At 41.9% G+C, this 13,311-nt stretch overlaps 1 protein-coding gene across 1 annotated transcript; it reads left to right on the top strand.

Moving 5' to 3' along the window:
- The first annotated feature begins 8,552 nt into the window (after positions 1 to 8,552).
- dlx3b (distal-less homeobox 3b) lies at positions 8,553 to 11,001 on the top strand. The gene is made up of 3 exons (XM_085761526.1): positions 8,553 to 9,105; positions 9,893 to 10,077; positions 10,368 to 11,001. Exons 1-3 carry the CDS (start codon positions 8,763 to 8,765, stop codon positions 10,680 to 10,682), a joined length of 843 nt encoding a protein of 280 aa, XP_085617652.1. The 5' UTR covers positions 8,553 to 8,762; the 3' UTR covers positions 10,683 to 11,001.
- Positions 11,002 to 13,311: the final 2,310 nt, after the last annotated feature.

Genomic DNA, 13,311 nt, shown 5'->3' with positions numbered 1-13,311 from the left:
CTGTGATTGGTGTGTTGCGGTCAGAGGATTGTGGGATTTGTAGTTTTTGAACAAAGCAGATAAAAGAGGTTGTGTTTTTACCTGCACACTGTGCACCTATATCATTTTCCTGGTTCGCACATATATATTTTTAGGGGCAAATGCGAGTGTAATCCTCGCACTGTAGAGCCCTGATATGGTGCAGTGGTGCGTCATCATTGTTTAAGTTATGTGTTAAAAACAACACACATCGGTGAGGATGTCTTCCCCGTGAAGGTTTTCATTTGTGAGAGATTTGCTGAAGTGTGTGAAAATCTGCTTTGGCCTACTGCTCAAGCCGCTGCATGAATCCCCTCCATCCCTCTTCAGTCTGTGTGTGTGTGTGTGTGAATACAGAGCCGTGCCCTTTGTTTCCGTCGACAAGTGGAGCTGTACTCTACAGACCTGCACATTTTCCACTCAATTGAATGGCCTCTCTCAGATCATTAAATGGCCATTCATTAGTGAGGGACACTGGCGGGGACTCAGCGGCAAACCAAACACAGAGAGGCCTGTCTGGGGGACATTGTCCCTCACACCGAGGCCTGCAGCACTGTGGGTGGTGGCAGCCTTCAAGTGGAGCACCTGAGGTTTAGCCATTGTCATGATGAGAAGGTGCTTGAAGCTAGCTGAGATTTATTTTGTGAGTGGGCACTATTGAAATTGTATTTGATTGATATAGTTAGAGTTACAATTAATGTCCTATATAATCTGCTCTTAATCTCACGGTTTACAGTTTTTAGTTAGCGCTTTCTTCTGGACTTCTTTTTTTTTTATCTATCCATCATTTCCACCATTTATCCACTACTGTGAAGGAGGTATTTAAGTTTTGTTATTGCTTCATTGCCAAGATTAGCATTGACAACTGTGTACTTACCAGCCTGGAAGAAACATTGGGAGTGTGTGTGTGTAGTGTGAGAGTCGGCATCCAACTTTACTCCTGTACTTGCCAACAGCTGTCTCCAGTTGCAGAAAGCATCTCCATTATTAACCCTGGTCTCCATCACATCGTGCTCTTCTGCTGAAGTTAGCATGCTAACCAGCTAGCCCTGACCTGTCTTGTCACTTTCCGATAGCGACTCGCTGTAGCCTCTCATCTGCCCTGAAACTGTAGCACTGCTCACAGACTGTACTCTAACCTCTAATATTATAAAGACTATGATGGCTGAAGCTCTTGTTAAGTTACAGTTACCACCCGCCCCCAGCAAGAAACCACATATTTTCAGAGAAAAGCCCTTTTAAACTTCCTATTTATACACCACTCTCCTTTACTTCAAGTAAAATATTTAGATTTTTTTGCATTTTAGTTACAGCTTAAATCCCATGCCCATTACTTTAGGATATGTGAACTAATTATCCATCAGCAACTTTCAGTCATGTCACTTTAACAAACTGTTTCATGTTTTCTTCTCACTTACTGGACAGCTGTTTCTCTCAAGAGACATGTGAAAAATCATCATTTTTGATTTTGCAAGCAGTAGCTTGCAAAAATCTACAATCTACAAGCTACAGCAGTCTGGAAGTATCAGTACTCCTGCTCCCAGGCAAAACAGCTCCTGTGTATCCCTTGTTTCCAGGACTGGAGTTCATGTTGTCATCACTTCCCTCAGGACACCGAGTCCAGCACAAAAACCTGCACAGGAGATGAGGGAGTGGGGGTTGGAGGGAAGGCGCTCACCTCCTGGGGCCAAATATTCATGCACAAACTCACTCATGGTCAGGTGGTTAGAGCGGCTGAAGCTTTGTTTCAACCTGACTGAACCTGATTGACTCACTCTGCCGTGTCTTATTTAATGAGAGCGACTGTGAGTTTATAACACGGAGATGAGAAACCATCATGGAGGTTTTTGTGTAAGCTGAGGAGGACAGAGTGGGCAGAACGGGAACTCCCAACATCTGCTGTGCTCAGGCATGCCTAGAAAAATGACAGCTCTCTGTGCAGTGTTAACAAGCCCACCAAATGACTAGGTACATGTCTTACTCAAGATTTTCCTCTCTACAAAAGATTCCCAGTCAAAGGCATTTGAGTACCTTTGTTCTTCACATTCAGATTTGGTTGGAGACAAACACCTTCACAATGTGGCCCTGAACCATTTGAATTTAATAGGCTATTTCATTAAGTGGTGTGTGAATTGGAAATTTAAGATGTTTGAGATTAGAAAGAGCAAACTTTAACTCTGGGAATTTCTTGTTAGTCTAAGAAGGTTCACTATTTGCAATAGACTGCGTTACTAGGCTGAAAAGCAAAGTGAATGACAATCTTTTCTAGAAACTCCAGGAAACATTTGATTGTCAGAAGTTATCCTGCCAGCAGATAATCAGCAGATAGAAGGAAGCAGTTTCCACTGGTCTTAGATGCATTTTCATCTGAGCCAAAATAAACATGCTGGGATTAGGGTGGAGCTTCCTGTGAGAATCCTGGGAGAGGGCATCTCAACCTACAAGACTCAAGAAGAGTGTATCTGTAACCAAGGCTACAAATTCACTCTTCAGTGATAAGCCCCAAAAGAGATTGTAACAAAGGGGTGAAGGGTCAAGATGAACTGTGGGATAGCGGGAGCTCGAGCTCGACTGGCACATTTACAAACATCGTAGTTTAAATGAGCATCATTAGGAGATGATGTGTCCAATTTTAGCTCCAGCAGATTAATTTGAACTTAAAAACATGGGCCTACAAATAGCTCCTCATTTCTAAAAGCAAATTATTACCTTGGCTTGCAGCCCATTCAATGTCACCGCGAAAGTTTGGGTGGGGGGGCAAACAAAGAGGTGGTAATCAAAGAAGCCTCTCATTCTTTTGATCACTCCCTGAACAGCTGTTTCTTGGGGCCGCTCTCATCCACTCTTGGCAGAGTGGAACCAGAGAATAGATGCATTCTTGTCAGCGAGGCCGGGGCTGCCAGGACGGGGACACTTGTACGGATGCCTCTGTGCAACGTCTCATACCGGTGCCAGCTGAATGGAAAAAGATGGTGAGGAGCAGTTTGATGGATGGAGTGAGGAGCAGTGGATGCCAGAGAGAGGGAGAGAGAGGGAGCAGGAGAAGAGGATGTAATAAAAACACAATAGACAAAGAGTGGGAATGAGAATCAGCACATGAATCAGATATTGATTTGATCGTCTTGTCTTTGTCAGGCTTCTTTGGTGACCGTCCAGCTGACTGTGTCATAGCTCAATTAGCACAGTGCACTAATGACTGACATGTGATGCTGTCCAGGTCAAAGGCCGTTGTCTCCATCCAGGGGGCTGTTTGTTTACATCCCCACTTTCAAACATAATACAGATAGATTTTATTTAAGTATGCAGTATGCTATGACAGACAATAAAATCATAGATGGACACTAATCTCTTACAAAAGTCATTACTATTTTACTGTTATGCATTAGATGTAGATCTGTTACTTTTGGCAAACAAACTGTTTATTCAATACTTTAAACTTTTTCTTGATACAGTACTTTTTTTTGTTAGCATTAACTAGCTACTTTCTTCTACTATAACTCTTTGTGCATTACTTTTAGCATTTTCAGTAAATATCTATAGGCGAGAGCAGGGTCGATGCTGCGCTAATGACACACTTCCTTCACATCTTCACTTACACCCCCTGTTACACACACAGCACAGCACAACACAGCTTTAATGTGAATTTGTAGGTTTGAATGCTTGTGAAATGGTGTGTCTTTAGTCAATCTGCATCTCACACTTAAAACACACAAATTTACATTAATTTATACATTCTGTTACAAACTTCCCATGAATGATTTCATGCTAAATATAGTTTGAACTAACAAAACAACCCGTTATTTCGTGCTTATTTAAATAATGTGTTAAGAGCACAAGAAAGCTAGCTAGCAAAATTTAGCAAGAGACACCAAAACAGTGATGGATAAATGGTTGAAATGGTAAATTGATAAGGATTTCAGATAGTTAGCTAGCAGTGGAACAAGTTTTCTAAAATGGACAAACAGATTCTATACATTTGTGTGAGATGCAGATTGACTAAAGAAACATCATTTCACAAGCATTCAAACCTACAAATTCACATTAAAGCTGTGTTGTGTTGTGCTGTGCTGTGTGTAACAGGGTGTAAGTGAAGATGTGAAGGAAGTGTGTCATTAGCGCAGCATCAAGCGCAGCAGATGGCCGATGGCGTTGGATCTTCTTTGTGTTTCAGCTCACAAGTGGGTGTTTGTGAAGCAGCTCTGCAGGAGAGCATTTAGCTTCAGAATGTGTTTGGGATATGTTTATGTGCATGAGTGGGTTTGGGGGAAAAGGTCATGCCCTTCAACATCTGGACACATGTGTTTCCCATCAGCCTTTCCTCTGGCAGCTGTGGACCCCTGGGAACACATTACCCAGGTCTTACCTGATGTGGCCTACAACACACACATGTCACCTTCTGCACAGTGCACTGTCCTGTTGTGAAGCTGCATGAGAACAACACGGGCCTCCATTTCCACGTAGCTGAGCCAACTTACAACACCGCTGGGAGGTTGCAGCAATCATTCATTCCAGAAAAATCCCAGATCAAGTGGAGTATTTTTAGTTTGGAGGGATGGGAGCGCGGTGAAGCATTGGCTAGCTCCAGAGGAAGCCAATTACTGTACTATAGTTTTCTGAGAGCCTTGAAATTCATTTTGAGCTATATTCTGTACGCAGTAAGTAGTGTTTCGATAGTAATGCATTTTGCAGCGCTAACAGAGAGTCTGTATCTGGAAACATTTGTCGAAAAGACAGACAAGACTTTACTCATGAAAGAGGAGTAGCAGTAAAAAGCATCAGCTGATTTCCCCTGTCTGCACACACAGATCTACATTAAAACCAATGGCTCGGAGTCCTTGACCCGTTGCCATTTTCTCTTTTTATCTCTAATCAGGGCTGGAGATGAAGGAGGGAGAGTGGGAGGAAGAGAGAGTTAGCGGCTAATAGACTTCCAAGTCTCCCACTCATGAGAGTGCCCTGACTCCCTGAGTGAGTCGACCATTCAATCAGATCAGCACAGACCGGCCAGTGGTGCTTCATTATCTGAAGTAGCTGCACATTGCTGCCTCCAACTTTTCAAAGGGAGATGAAATTGCGTTGATGGTTGCGTTGCGGGGGTGTATAGGAAGCAATGAGCGAACTTTGTTTCTGTACGTCCCTTTCGTAATTAGAGTCTAAACATCCTCTGCAGTGTGGGCGTGTGCCTGATGGGGATCCCTTTGACTCCTTCATGTGTGTAGGGGGTTAAATATAGCATTCAGTGTTGCTATAGATCAAGACCTTGCTGTACACTGAGCTGTACATAATATAGTACTATATACATATCCAGTATATGTCTTTCCATTTGTTCTTTTGTGCTTGCAGGTGTAGGGCATTTCAAAAGTGTTCACTAGACAGCACAAGACAACAACAGAATGTGCAATATTTGTATCAGCCGAAGGAGAAATGCTGAGGCTGGTATTTTAAAATTGAAAAACCAGAGAGAAACAAAGAGGAGGTGCACTCTGTCCTTGTAGTGAAACTTTTTGAACTGCAGCCACTGTCATCCTATCAAGGTCCTGAGAAAATCGCTACACTAGTGTTTCTGATTCTCCCACATACTTCAGCTCTGAGGGTCGCCGCCATTAGTGCTGCTCTTTCTGGCCTGAAGGGGCTCCCATAATCACATTGATGACTCTCAGGAAGATTTGACAAGTTGAAAACAGGAGGAAAATTACTTTCTCTGAGGGGGGAAATGGTTTTATTTGTAATGTGCTGTACAAAAGATTTTTTTTTTTAAACCTTAGCAGCAGTGATCAGACCTAGTTAGCCAGTAATTGATGGGGTTTCATTGTGCGCAGTCTGAGCTCTTGTCCTGTTGGATCTGAGCCAGCTGTTCCACTTTTATTCACTGTGTTAGAAAGTGCAAAACAATGGCCCTGAATGCTGCCTCATATTACTGTGTTGTGTGGGGGGTTGTTGAGTTGGCAGCCTAGGACATTTAGAGAGTTCATTTGTCCATAAATCACATATTTAAGGAACAAATTATAATTTACACACATTTAAACCTCAAAGAGGAGCAACTACAAACAGCAAACTGATGTCAGAGCCTGAAAGTGTTGCAAATCCGTTATATTTTCTCCTTTATAAATACTTTCTCCATATTTTACATGTTTATTACATTTTTACTTTTTGTGCTTTACTTACTCCACAAGTAATTTCAAGCTGATGCCACCACATTCAATTTTAAGACATTTGCACCATCTACTGGTTGTTCTGTGACACTGCAAAAACCTGATGCTTTCACAATAAAACAGCAGCTGATTTGCTCTTTATATCTAATAAAAGTTTTGAGCAGTGAAGACATTTTTGGTAGACATGACTTTAAGCGAGTAGTTTTAAGTAGTTAAGTTAAGTAACAGTGTAGTGTTAAAATAGATTTTGAATATGTGTATGTTTGCTCATGTAGCTGATGTGAAACATGTCTTTACTTTGATCTTCTTTGATGGTCTTTTTTCATCCCTTCTTGTTTGACTGTGACTGAATGTGTCTATTTTTTCTGATATATCCAGTCACATGACTGCATCAGACTCGCTCAGTGCTGTTTTTGAAGTGGGAGGTTTGAGGCAGCCAGAGGCATGCACAGTCTCTCTCAGGCATGATTAGATTACCTGTCATTCATTTTTGTTGTTTACTTGGTGAGTATATACTTGAAAAAATTGCACAAAGATGCAAAGAGATTGGAAAGACTGAGTATGCATGTGAAGGCAAGAAGCTTTGCAATAAAGTATATAAAAAGATATTATCTGTCAGGTCTGGGGGCATTTGACAAATAAAAAAAGCTTCTGTTTGAAAAGTCGGGGATCAGGATGGTCTAAGCCCGTCTTAAAGGACATCTGATGAATGTTTTTCTTGACACAGAGAAAAGTTAATCTGTTGAGATCAGCTTTGCCTCTATATCTCTTCTTTGATTGACTGTTGATTTGAAGTGAAGAAAAAAACATTAAACTATAGCACTTTACTTACTTTACTTTATTTGTATATTTAGTTGGGACAATGCATATTAATCAGAACTGTATCCAGTCAGGTGCAACGTCTCAATGTCCTTTTCATGATGAGCTTAAGAACTTGGGGGAAAAAAACCTGCTGCAAAGTCCTAAAGAAGTTCATTTGCCAGATCTTTCAAATATAAACACATTTATTGTAGTTTTAAAAAATCAATGCATATTTTAAAATCAATATTGGATAGGCAAAATCTATACAAAGGTCTTTATTTGTGCCTTTGAGTTACATTTTGAACTTTGTGTCTTTGTTAGCATGAAATATCACTATCATTAATGTCCATAGTTCATATTTTTTAAAATAACGAGCAACATGTAAGAGGCCAAACATGTATCACAGCAGCTTTAATTGATGCAAGAAATAAAAGTTTTACTTTATTTTATTTATTTTTTAACGTCCGTTTTAATCAAACGGTTTTTCATGTTCGTTTGTGTTTTGGTGAACTGGCCCTTTAAAACTCCTGCACTACATAAGTCGACCGAAAGATGGCGCCACGTTATCAGATATGCGGTGCTACGGATGAAGCGCGTGCTGCTGCATCAACAGTGTCCTTTAAAGTCTTAAGACAGAGTTTTGTGCAGAATGAAGAGAGTCTGCAGCCTGCGCGTCTCCACATATGGAAATGTGAAAACTACAGTGACATACTGAGTGGAATCAGCAGGGGGCGCTGTGCACCATGTTTTCAACTGACACTAAAAATCTGCAGAATAAAAAAAAATCCCTTGTTGAAATTTCAAACAAAACATTATTTATGTAGTTCTCTATCAAAATAATTAATCAAAATTTTTTAAAAAAATCTAATCATTTAGACCTGGCTACTGCGCCTCCTACAATGTGAATTCGACTTTACCATCATCTTCTGAACAACAATGTTGATCTGATTTGCATTTACACACACGCATGCACACCCACGGACACACGTTCACACACAACATCCATGTTACACACAGTGCAGAGGAATTTACCCACAGGCAAACATCAGTTGAGCGAGTCTTTTGCCTATCTGTTCCATCTCTTTCACCTAAAGTTCACTGTCCGCCAGCGCCTTTGAATGACAAAAGGAGTCTGTGGGAGACTGGCCGGTCGCCTCTCAATGGGCTGAATGCAGCGGGATCTCTAGGCACTGTTAAGAAAACATTGCATAAAAACATTAAGGAGCCGCTCTGGCTGGAGGAGTCGGGCTTAGAAAAAAACAAAACAAAACAAAAAAAACTCTGGGGCAGTTCTGAGCTGGGGCATCTCGGTGCCAAACTGCACTATAGATGACTCAGCTCTTGAGAAAATCTTGACCTATAGATGCTTGTGTTTTTGACGTATGTTCATGCAGTGAGCAGGTAAATGCAAATCTTAAGAAAAAAAACTCAGGGTGCTGAGGTATGCGTGCACTGGCTGAAGGCTGGGTTTCACCACGACTTCGCCTGGAGCGCGAGAGGAGGGGGAGAAACGGAGCAGCCAATGGGAAGGCAGCATCCAGCCCCGCTCTCTATAACTCTGTGTCACAGGGACTGCGCTGTGCCACAACCGAGTTTCTTGCAGCTGGGAGAGTTTCAGTGGACTATAGGCTCTCCTAAGCTGTGCGTTTAAAGGGCGCACACACACATACACACACACACACACTTACGCACATACACTCCAGTTCTTCGGTGCGAGTTTGCTTTTGCGCGCTCCTCCGCTGAGGGAAGTCACCAGTGGACTTGGTTTTCTCTGGAGAGGCTGCTTTCACCATGAGCGCCGGACAGACGTACGAGAAGAAGATTGCGAGTATTTTGACCGATCTGCCAGGATCTATGAGCTGCCACCCGAACTCCAAGGACTCCCCTACTCTCCCCGAGTCGTCGGTGACGGACATGGGCTACTACAGCGGACAGACGTCCCACGGCCATCACGAATATTATCAGGGTCAAGCGTACGGACAGCCCATGAACTCTTACCACCATCAGTTTAATCTGAACGGAATGGGAGCCGCTGGAGCGTACGCCACCAAATCTGAATACCCCTACACAAATGGCTACAGACAGTACGGACATTACAACAGAGATCACCTGCAGGCCTCGCCCCCGAGCTCAGGTAAATATTGAGAAAATTTCCTGTTATTTTATTTCTTTTTTTTTTTGTTACTGCTGTTCGTCCTTATCTGCAGCGTGCATCGTGTTATCTAGACCGAGTCACTTGTGTGGGCTGAGATCTGCGCGTGGATACATAAGAAAACAGCAGTCAGGGTGTTTAGTTTTAGTTTTATTCTATATTTAATCTGGAGTTTTCCTTAATTCTCTTGGAATGTAATAACACGCGACGTGCTGATTGAACCCAGACCCCGTCTTTGAAGATTTGACTTTACAAAACCAATGCTTTATTCACTGTCCAGTATATTTGACTATTTACAGGTCAAAAAATACAAAAAACCCAAACGCACTAGACATTTGTTCAGCGGTAGTTCACCGCCTGGTGTTAATGTCGTGTTTTAATACCCACTCTGGGAATGGGCCAGCCATTAACAGCTGGTCATAAAACAATAATGGTTTGATTAAAGCTAATAATATACACTTCATCCATTTGAACGTCTCACTGCTGCCAGATTGCTGAGATTGGAGACAATAATTTGGAGATTTATTTTAGCTGATTTGTTGTGAAATGTTTCTGTCTTCTAAATGTCCTCACATTTTAGTTTAAACTTAAAAACATTATTCTCATGAAAGTAATAAAATATTCTAAGACATTTGAAAGTCTAACCTGCATTTTATTTTATTATGTTTTGTCCTTTGATTAATTAAATACGCAGAATCTTTTGTACTCGCAGTGAAACTCAGAGCAGCAGCACTGACGGTTTGATTTATACTTTCGTTGTCATTTATAGTGAAAGAAGAGCCAGAGCCCGAGGTCCGCATGGTGAATGGAAAACCGAAAAAGATCCGCAAGCCGAGGACGATCTACTCCAGCTACCAGCTCGCTGCTCTGCAGAGGCGCTTCCAGAAGGCGCAGTACCTCGCTCTGCCCGAGAGAGCGGAGCTGGCGGCTCAGCTCGGCCTCACTCAGACACAGGTAAGCTGCCTGACCCGGTGCAACACCTGGCCTTTTCTAGTTCACCAAAGCTATTAATGTCGCGTGAGTCAGGACTCCCCAATTTAGTCAGCGAGTTTCTTTGTAATTACCCATCGATGCGTAATTACGCACACCAGATGTGCCTCCCGGTTTCATTTCCTTTATTTACACTGGAGTAAAGCATTAAAATAGTCTGTGATTTTGTTACAAGCAAACATCCAATTTAAAATGATACATGTTGAATTTTCTATTGCATTGAAATTAATATACACATGTTTTCTCTCTCTCAGGTCAAGATCTGGTTCCAGAACAGGAGATCCAAGTTCAAGAAGCTGTACAAAAACGGCGAGGTTCCCCTGGACCACAGTCCCAACGCCAGCGACTCCATGGCCTGCAACTCCCCGCCTTCCCCCGCGGTGTGGGACAACAGCACCCCGCAGAGCACCCCGATCAGCAGACCCCAGGTCCCACAGCCGACGCACAGCTCGTCGCCGCCATACATGGAGGATTTTAACAACCACTGGTACCAGCAGGGATCACACCTACAGCACCCGGGCACCGTGCACCACCCAGTCCCACAGCAAAGTGTGGGCGCTGTTTATTGACAATGACTCCAGAGCAGATTTATCTCCGTACCCCCCCACCCCAAAAAAAACGAGGTGTCTCCACAATGACTCTGCAGAGCAGAAGGTCGACTGGACCGGGAGCTGGCCTGAAGTGAAACATTGCCTTTGGTTTTTTTTTTTTTTTGGATCATCAAGAATGTTTCAGAACTGGGTTTTCCATTCACAAAGCACATAAGGGATTTCTGATCACTTGTGGCAGCATATTTAACGGACATCTGGCGTGGTTTTTAAATTATTTATCGCTTCTGTTGTATTTCCTTACCTTCTTTTGTAAATGAATATGCAAAGTTTTTTTGTTTGTTTTTTTAGCCTGACCACAAACCGAATTATTTTGACAAAACTGTGCAGTTGATTCATGCTACATTCAAGTGCATGCATGCGGGTTTGTAGAGCGCGCGTAAAAAATAAACCGGAAAAGAAAACTCAGGTCATATTTATATTGATTTGTACAATACGTCGAAGGCTGTAAATATGTGTTTATATGCAGAACCACTATGATCATATTTGTTTTGAAACGGAGTGGCTGCACCGAGGTGCTTCCAAAAACCATTTTTATATCCATGTAATTAGTCCCCTTGTTCTTCTTGTCAATTGAATAAAGGTGTTAATTGCATGTTCTGTGTGAAGCGCCTTTATAAACAGTCTGATGGATTCGACAAACCGTGCAGATCACATCCACAAGGTCTAAACACCGCAGCAAACACTCGAAATAAAAATCAATATGCCTAAGGAGAATCATTTTCATAAAACAGTCTCTCTCTCTCATCTGGAATCCAAATGATTGCTTACATTGGAAGCAACTTCAGTCCTTATTCATATTTTATTCTAATACACCAATCAGGCTTTGATATTTACTCAACCATCTGAATATTAACCGTCTTGTGCCAATTAGGCCTAATGTGTGTGAGAAAGAAGGAGTATCCATGCCCACAAGCTACAAGCGCTGTTTAGTTCATGTTTCCTATAACTTATAATGTTTTATATTTTCAAGATATTTTTTTAAAGTCTCATCCTCTGATCAAAGCAGTGAAGTTAAACCTATAGTTGTGTGATGGGGACAGTATAGCGAACTGACTCTCCTCCTTCGGGCTGTGAGCTGCGTGCAAAGCGCTGCAGTAGGAGGCGACGTACACGCAGACATGTTGGAGTCACTTGGTTTTATTACTATTCTGTTGCCAGATAACAAGAGAGAATTCAGCACGTTGCACAAAGGGAGAGAGAGAGTTGTGTGTATGTGTGTGTGTGTGGGTGGGTGAGTGGGTGGGGCTGTGCGGGGGTAAAGCGAGTCTGTTGCCCAAGGGAATCTCACGCGCGCGCACACACACGCACACGCACATGCAGGCGCAGCAGGATGGATAGAAACTCTGCCAAATATTGAAGGTATAAGAAAACACAACTCCTTTGTGTTTCTGGAGCGTTTCACTTTAGACGCTGGAATCTGTTGTGTTTGGCAAAGTCGTTCCTCGAGGAAAAAAACTCATGATAAGCATTTTTTTTTTACTCACTGACGCACAACGTTTGAGAATGGAGTTCTAGTATGTGGCCAAATTGAGCACTTTTTTTTTTAATTCAAGCAACAGCTCTTCCTTGATAACCTACTTAAATATGCTCGTGGGAGCGACTGTGCGTGGCGCACGTGAAACCTGGAGAATACACTGGGATCAATTAGCTGAGAGATGCTGCATCAACATGACAGCTACAGGATAATGACTGTTATGACAGCGACAACGAGACAGAAATAAAAAAAACAACAGCTTTCCCCCTCTGCTTCTTCTGGAGGGATGACTAACGGACAATAACACCACGCAGCTCACTCATTATTAAATATGATGCGTAAAAAAATATTTTGGACACACTGCTGATGGCGATCCTGTCCACATGGACCACCAAGGCGCCGCTACACCCGGGGAGACCCCCGGCATTAGCGGCTTTAAAACCTTTTCTTTTCTTAGTAACTGGAATGGCATGCGCCCCGACCGGAGGTGTTACTGTATCAAACTTTATTGCGTCGTTGTGTCATATGAGTCACTTCAAAACGTTACAGCTTTAGGTGGGTGTATGAATAAAGGTCACATTGCGCCCTAAAATGACATTTTAACCTTTAAACTTTCACGCCAATGAAAACATGTTAGAAAGAAGTTTATTATCTCTACTAATGATCAGATGATCTAACTTCATTCAGCACAATTCTGGATACAGAATCAGTCAGCTATTTTCATATTAACCTGCCCCAAAATGAAATGAAATGATAAATAATATAATAGGAACATCATAATGGAAAAATATGGTATATAGTTAAATCATTTTTGGGACAAATATCTTTGACCTGGACAAGACTTAATCTGATTTTTCTCTGTTGCTTCATATACTATGAGCACACAGTCCCATCCAAATGCAGCATAGCCTACTCTACATGTTAACATTTTAGGGATGTTAAGGCATGTAATAGAAACCACTAAGAATAGTATTTGTTGACATGTAGTTCATATTGCTAAAATTTCCAAATTATTATTTTATTTTCAGTTTATTTCAATCCTATAAAGTGTGCCATGCAGTCAGGACATAATTTAATAAATTACTGGATTATGATTTTTTCAGTCATTTGAAA

The sequence above is a fragment of the Trachurus japonicus genome, chromosome 19, assembly GCF_045865225.1.
Source record: "Trachurus japonicus isolate A0001 chromosome 19, Traja_1.0".
NCBI classification, from domain to species: Eukaryota; Metazoa; Chordata; class Actinopteri; order Carangiformes; family Carangidae; genus Trachurus; species Trachurus japonicus.
The sequence above is the reverse complement of the archived record's forward strand: the minus strand, read 5'-3'. Positions and strand labels throughout refer to the sequence as shown.